The sequence below is a fragment of the Dryas octopetala genome, chromosome 8, assembly GCF_963921425.1.
Source record: "Dryas octopetala chromosome 8, drDryOcto1.1, whole genome shotgun sequence".
Classification (NCBI taxonomy): domain Eukaryota; kingdom Viridiplantae; phylum Streptophyta; class Magnoliopsida; order Rosales; family Rosaceae; genus Dryas; species Dryas octopetala.
Window position 1 is genome coordinate 10326993 of NC_141373.1, and position 7908 is coordinate 10334900.

Genomic DNA, 7908 nt, shown 5'->3' on the forward strand with positions numbered 1-7908 from the left:
TCTTATTTTATTTAAGGTGATCTTGTATGAAAATATTTTATCGAGTAGCACTAGCAGTCTAGCATCTTTGTTTTGCTAGAAACAACAATTTCACAAAAAAACTCAAGTGCTTCCTATAAATTCATGTGGCATCACTTCACTAGGAAATACCTATCAAGTGCAAAAACATTAAAATTCGTCTTTAATATAAAAACAAATCAGCTTCAAGAGCACTCTAAACACATCCTTAAATGACAATGGACTAGGTGGCTTTAGAGTGTTTAGATCCTTTCCAAGTTTTCATGCATCATCTCCTCTGAGGCTTCATAATTAAGGTGACCTAACTAACAATTATTTTTTCTTTTTTGTTAACAAAACACAACTTTCAGCATAATTTGTCAAATAGCAACAAATGATTTTTTCTTTAAAAAGAAAAAAAAAAGAAGCATCTGTTAATTGCAAAGGACTATGTGTCTTCAAACCATTTTCTTACAGAGTAAAACTATTTGATCTAAAGAATGATGAAGGCATTAAAGAATGATCACCGCCCGATCTTTGGCAGCGATTACAGAAGCATATGCTGAATTCCACGATTTGAGAATGGTCCCTTGGCAAAAATCCATAGAATTGGCTTCCTGATCAGCAGCTTCTTAAAGTTCTCTCATTGCAGATAGAAGAACCAATATGGATTCTGAAAATTAAGCAGCTTTCAACTTCCCCATTTTATACCAGCCCAGTTCTTCTGTTTGAAGCATGCCATTAGGAGAAAGAAGCCGCCGGAGAGCAAAGAAAAATCGAGCCTGGAATAAAACAACTTGTGCATTCAGTTAAATGTATAATTAAATGTTGCATAGATGATGAGGGTGTTTTGTCAAGGATCTAGATACCCTTTTTGTCTTGACAATCCTTGGTTTCTAATCTAAGTCCTCTATTAGAAATCCAGGGGTTGTAGTGTTTTCTTAAATTTTACTATTAAACCCTAAATAAAATGGGAGAACCCTTGGGGCCTGTTTGATATTCTATTCAAAAACTATTTTTTTTTTCAAAAACAAAAAAACAAGGTCTAGTCAAGAAAATGTGTTTGGTAGACAATTTTCAAAAACAGTTTTTAGAAAAAAAAAATTCAAAAACATGCTTCTTTTTAAAAATGATAAAACATCGTTTTTTTTTTTTTTTTTTTAACACTTCCTTCTTTCTTAGCTGTCATCATTTTTTAAGTTTAAAAATTGTTTTCAAATTTCATACCAAACACGTTTTCAAATTTTAAAAATTGATTTTGAAAACTCACATTAAAAAAAATCTTAATTTTTGAAAAAAAAATTTGAGTAGGATACCAAACGGGCCCTTAGATTTCCAAAGAACAACTTAAATGATTGTCAAGATGAGGATTTAAATTCATTTTTTTGTCTTACCCATTGAAATGCTACAAGTGCAAACCAGCAGCCAGGCAAACCAAATCCTCTGCTGTTCACTAACTGGTGACAAGTATAACATGAGTTATAATAATGACTAACAAAATTTGAGACTAGAAAATTTGACAGAACAAAGAGGAAATAGATCTCTACCAACAGTAGAAGAGCACCCAAAGAAAAACAACTGCTCATTGACAAGCTGATAAATTTAAGATCCCGTCCAGCCTGCGCAAGAAAACAAAATATTTTGGTGCTAAAATACAAGGGTTCTATATAGAGTTAAGCAAAAAATCCTTCACTAATTGCTGCTTTCTTTAAGTAATCAGTTATTGAGTAAGATAATGTTATCTTTCTTTGCTCTTCCAATACAATCAATCATGTTGTGAGAAGTCTATAAATTAAGGTTTCACCTATAATTGAGCCAATATACTCTTAGGAAGTATCAGTGGATGATTAGAATTATTTTGGATTGTAAGGGGCTTATGTTTGTCAACTCAAATAGATATAGGATTTTCTACTTATATTTGTTGTGTTAATACTGTGCTTATGCCCAACACTTCAGGATTAAGTGTTGGGATTTAGATTTTAGTATTAAGGGTTTATATTAGGAAGATAATTAAATGGAGGCTTGAAATGATATAGCTTTGTCAGAAGCACAATAAATAAAAGAAAAGGATCTGAACTTGTTACAATAAGAGAGAAATGTCACTACTTCGCTTGAGACACACATTGCACAATAAACATGACCCTCATATCAAGTATTATTCATCTTGCTCCATAGCACAGGTAAAAAGGATTTAAATAAAAAATAAAGGGAAACAGAGGGGTCGGATTAGAGTTATCAAACATACCAGCAATGTTCCCTCCAGGCTGTGAGTGCAGGGCGTCACAGATAGCGAGAGGAAGAACAGAAACAATACTTTGTGCATCTGCTTGATACAAGGTAAGAATGAAATATGAGCAATATTCAGATATTCCCAGCATGCTCTTTGTTGTTGCTGTTGTTTTATTTATTTTATTTTTTTTCTGGTTACAGGCTCTTTTTTGTTTAATTAAAAACTATAAATATATACATTTCACATATACATAGAGTTTATGCAGACTGCAATATTCATTTCTCTCCAACCTAGTTCATTTCTTGTAATAATGTACAGTATGAATCATAACCAGAACAAAATAATTTCATTTTCTGGTTGATAATAGCACTAATACAATTCCCTAAACAAGAGCCAGGATGACCTCTGAATATACTTATAGGATCAACTTTACACATGCTCAAGTGGCTCGGTAGTGACAATCAGGTTTAAAAGGCAATTTTCATTATCCCTCTTGAGCAGCAAATTATCATGTGCAAAACCGTAAATATTACAAACTCATAGAGTAGTATTGGAAGTGTCACTTCCCCTGTTATTTATACTATGCCACTATAATCATTTCAGATTACAAATCCTAGAAAAAGAAATGAAGATTATGTTTCAGAACTAAAACTAACCTCTTGTATGACTTTAAGATCAAATGTAAAGATATTGGGGAACAACCAAGGAACAGACATCCCAATAGCCCCTATTGCCAATCCAAGTATAGCTCCAATAATTACGAGTGACTTTAGCAGCATTCGGGCCTGTTCAGTATTGTTAAAAACATTAGAACACTTCTTGTTGACAGAACTCGATGGGGAAGTAGATTCTGCAACTAGAAACATTTATTCAAAAAGCAATGTATGCACTGATTTCCCTTCTTTTTTTTTCATTAAAGAAGAAGAAGAGGAACTCTACATAATCACATATCACTGACACATGAAAACATCAAATATTTTACTCGTTTTTTACAGCAAGAGATCCAACAAAGACACAAAGTATGATGGTAGGAGCACCAACTGAACTTGAACATAACGAACCTTCTCCAAACTTCGGTTAACTCCATATAATAACTCAGGCATAAATGATTGTGCAGTTTGAGAAAGAGGCTCACCCCATACCACACACATGCCATACATTTGAATCATCACCTACAGTGAATGGTATATTGTCAAGATAATTGTCTATTCCTTGTAGATGGACACTGCAGCAAGTAATTACAGCTGTGAGTGCAAATAAAGCTAACCTGATGAGCAGCAACTATATTTGAACCCATAGCAGTAGCAAAATATGTCATGAGAGAGTAGAAAGCCACCTATAACATCAAAAGGTCACAGATGCTTAGATATGTTCACATGTTAGAAGCTTCAGCTATATTAAGATAGATGCAGCCAACCTTAGAGAACATTGTTACAAACACTGGTCCAGCAATCCCAAATATTTGCAGAAATTCACTGGGCGATGGAACAGAGATGGAAAAGGCACTAAATCCTTTCTTGTTCAGGGCTTCAATCATCATAAAAGCGGCAACGACCTGGAACACATGATGATCAGTGGCAGCACTATGTAGGATGTATTTGCAAAATATTGGGTATACTGAAAATGTCTTGGCAAGAACATATGATCAACAAATGAAACTAGATATGGAAACCATTGAAACGGTCATCCAACATACCTGTGATGTCATTGTTGCCCATGCTGCACCAGTAATACCATAGTGTAATAAGTTGCAGAGGACTACATGACCAATGCCATTCACAGCACTGGCAACCACCAGAGCCTTTAAAGGTCCCAGTGAATCTTTCATACCAAGACTGGGAATTAGAAGAGGAAACGTCAAAATACATTAAAAATAACTAAGAATTTAATTTTAGCAATAAGAACCTCAATTCCATAGTTAGGACATGTATCAATTATCAACTGAAGTAGTTAAAAAGGTAGGTGTATTCAGGCCACAGAAGTAACCAAATACCTAGGTATGCTTTAATCAAACACAAGGGTAAACCTAAAGTTCTAAACAAAGCGCCTAAGATGGCAGAAATGTAAAGATGAAAGATACATCAGAAATTAAATTTGATGAACTGAATATAATTGCAAGGCTAACCATGGTGTACCATAATGCATTATTCAATACGCCTCCTTATTGTTTAGCATGCCTCTATGAGGATTAACAAGATTGATATAGTAGTTCTTGCAACTACATGCATTGAATTTGAGAGTAATTTAAAAGCTACTACACTAAGATGCTGCCAACTGATAAGGTAACTGATGATGCAGGGGAGAGGAATTATCATCTACCTTGCACTTTGAGCAACCAATCCAAAAAGAATTGCAGGCCATGCTAACCCCCGAATCTACAGACAAAAAAACATATGTTCAGTTAACAAGTCTTTGGAAAAATTGAGTGGAGAGGAGGTCTTAATTAAATATCAAATAGTAGTCACTAAAGAATATTAAGCAGAAGAATTGTCAGAAGCACTCATATGTCAGCAGATAACCTACTACTTTGACAAGTGAACTGAAGGTTTGCTTTACAAAATTCCTTAAAATTGTGTGTGAGATTCCCAAAAACCAAAGCTAAAGAACTGAAACCATTGAACTGTTTTCTAATATGACTTTATGGTTACTTTACGAGGTTAAAAACCATCAAATCTCCTATCATAGGAGCAAACAACATTTATTTTAAAAATAACAGATAAAAGGGTTTATCCAAAAGAAAACAAACCTGAACATATTTGCTTGCTGCAGGTACAATATGCACATTCTTGGGCCCAGCAAAAGCTGAAAAAAAACATAGATCAGAAAATTCATTAGACATTTAATGGCCTATGGTATTTTTATCCATTATTGGTTCTCACTACTCTAAGATGGTAAAAGGGAAATGATGACTTCGCATTCCAAATATTTTAGTAAATCAGTGCATCTGTCTGTCATACAAAAATGACAAAAAGCTAAACCAGTATTTACTACCAGTTAGTGCCCATGAACCAAGGAATTGTGTGAACAAAAGCATCAGAACTCCACAAGTCAGCCCAACAAAGAGCAAGATAGATATCTGATGCTGCAGTTCTTTTTTATCCTGCACCAATACTATCTTGTCAAAAATATAGTCCAAAACAGAGATGAGCAAATATTAAGGAGTGAACTACCAACCATGGAATTCATAATTAAAATAAGGTGTGGCAAAGTTGTGAATCAACAGACTAATCATGAGTGACTCAGTAGAGTTACAAAAATGCAGAATATGATGTAATTTTTTTTTCTAAACATGTGAACAAAATGTACAATATTCGTTCACTATTTTATTTTCTTAACTAACTACAATAGAGGATTAAAGTAGGGTGGTAAAGCTTTTCAGGGTAGTGCTTCAGCCTCTCCCCAGTAGAAACACCTAACATCTTGTTTGGTAAATTTCCACAAGTTGCTATTGAGAAGCAACTCCTGTTTACAAGCTGATTTTGATTAGTAGAAAAGGGGGTGCTTCTTAAAAGTCTTGTGACTTTGTGTTGAATGGAGTTCATTGAAATTGCAACTATGCCTTCACTCAAGCCAAAGATTCGCCTTAGGTTCTCCTAAACTACATTTTCATAAACTCCTAGATAGCAGCTTTTCAAAAGCCATAGCAATATCTGATCCTTTGGCTCTAAAATTGATTTTCAGAGCCTCTTCTTATTTTATATACCCATTTTATTTTTTGTTACCCATATGTCAGTGAAGGTTTTACTAGACTATTATACCATTATGTGCATAAGAAAACAAAAGGTCTCTGGATTTAAGGGCCTAATTAAAAGTTTAAATGCATGTGTGCTTGCACAGTTGCACGCTTTTGTTTCCTAGGCAATCACCAACCACCATAAACTTAAATAAACAAATATAAATATACACACGTGTGTATGTGTGTGTATCAATGCCTTGGTAAGTACACGATTATGTCGTGTATTGTTTCAATGCGACTATAATGCTTACAACAACAAATCGCACCACAAAAAACAAGAACACCCTTTATGAACTTAAGAAAATAGGCTGGCCTCATAAATTCATGCAATAATACTAAAATCACAATGACTCAAAATAAAATATTAGAACCACCAAAACATTTCACAATTTTAGTTACCAAATGATGTAGTTCAGACTTCAGAGTGGGTCGAAATATGAACAAACAAAAGACCGCCACATCATTAGTTATAATGAGATTTAAAATTTTGGGATTTGTTTTGTTTTGGTATCTCTAGCATTACTCAAATTCAAAACCATATTTGACAACATAAGAACAAAAGAAACTAACCCTTTTGGCGAGCGCAGTGGCAACCATATTTGAAGTAGCAATTGAAAGGAACATGAACAAAAGATTCATATTATCACAAAACACCGTTCCCGGACCTGCCCATCCAAACCCACAATCAAATTACACCATTACACAATTCAATCTCTGAAAACATAAAACTACTTAAAACATTGAACCACCAGTACTTACCCAAAGCAGCAAGCTCCGTTGAGCTCCCCTGGCCGATGACAGCCGTGGATATGAGACTCATCAACGGCCCACAAATCCACAACCCCGTGGCGGGCCCTGAAAACATCACAATCTCCTTCATTTGCTTCCATATGCTCTGCTCCGCAAGCTCCTCCTTCTTTGACCCAACAACCTCCACTACCTTCTCTTGAACCTCCAAATCCCCATTACTCTCAGTCTGACCGAGGCCAACGCACGCGGTAATCAACCTATCGCGAGGTCGGTCACTCTTTGCCGCCAAAACACAAACACTTGGCGGGCACTGAACACCATAACGAATGCTGGAGCTGCGAAAGCTGCAGTGAGAGTACTGAGAGAAGCGCCGGAGGTTATGGGTTTGGATTTTAGTGGTGTGGGAATTCAGAGCCATAGTTTTCAGCTGCATTTTTGTGTGTCTGTGTGTGTTGAAAATGGAGAAGACGAAGAGAACATTACCTTCAATCTCCGACTGGAGATCAGAGTGTATATGTTTCTGCACACAAGCTAACTGCTAACAGGTCACCAGCGGCAATTCCCCACCTGCAATTCTCTTCTTCAGTTGTTTTCTGGTAGTGACGTCATGACAAATTGACGGGATTTTAACAACTTTTCAAATGCTATTGCGTCTCTGTGCTTATGTTGTGTCGTTTTTTGTTTTAGGTGCAGATGTGCTTGTGTCGTTTTGTCTACCAAATTCGTCTAACTTTCTGCAGCCACGGGAGTCGTGAATATTTTAGTATACAATTGCAGAGATTATATTATTATGTAACGGTCTTTCTTTGCTCTTTTCAGTTTTCACACCCCTTGCATCATTTAAAAACTCTAAAATTTTCATGTAATTTTTGTTTTCAAGGCTACTATTTGAACACCCATCTTCTTCTCGCTATATATTTTTTTCTCACCTCACACTTTTTTTTTTTTTAATCTATACTATTCTAAATACACATTCCTAAAATTTTTAAAATATTTTTATTATACAACTATACAAGAAAAAAAAAAAACCAAAACCTAGCACAACCCCTGACCCCACCTCCACTATCATTGGTGGTTCAACCCGAAAGTGGTGGCGAGCGGTGGGGTCGAGATCGGGACTTGGGGTGGCTAGGTTGAGGTGGGTTGTCTTTTATGATCATTTGGTTTGACCTAAAATAAAAAGAGGGGTGTATAA

The 7908-nt window shown here is 35.4% G+C and overlaps 1 protein-coding gene across 3 annotated transcripts; it reads right to left on the minus strand.

Moving 5' to 3' along the window:
* Positions 1 to 283: 283 nt before the first annotated feature.
* Positions 284 to 7333, minus strand: LOC147277081 (protein DETOXIFICATION 46, chloroplastic-like). 3 transcript variants are annotated; one of them, XM_086253257.1, is made up of 15 exons: positions 7197 to 7333; positions 6723 to 7057; positions 6534 to 6628; positions 5219 to 5327; positions 4974 to 5029; positions 4547 to 4602; positions 3924 to 4062; positions 3645 to 3782; positions 3495 to 3563; positions 3289 to 3399; positions 2884 to 3012; positions 2243 to 2320; positions 1545 to 1616; positions 1392 to 1454; positions 287 to 779 (listed from the first exon to the last, which is right to left on the minus strand). In XM_086253257.1, exons 2-15 carry the CDS (start codon positions 6841 to 6843, stop codon positions 678 to 680), a joined length of 1338 nt encoding a protein of 445 aa, XP_086109383.1. In that variant the 5' UTR covers positions 6844 to 7057; positions 7197 to 7333; the 3' UTR covers positions 287 to 677. The 3 variants fall into 3 exon arrangements, with proteins under 3 accessions (XP_086109381.1, XP_086109383.1, XP_086109384.1); XM_086253258.1 differs by having other exon boundaries at positions 6723 to 7071; positions 7197 to 7291; XM_086253255.1 differs by having other exon boundaries at positions 284 to 779; positions 6723 to 7291.
* Positions 7334 to 7908: the final 575 nt, after the last annotated feature.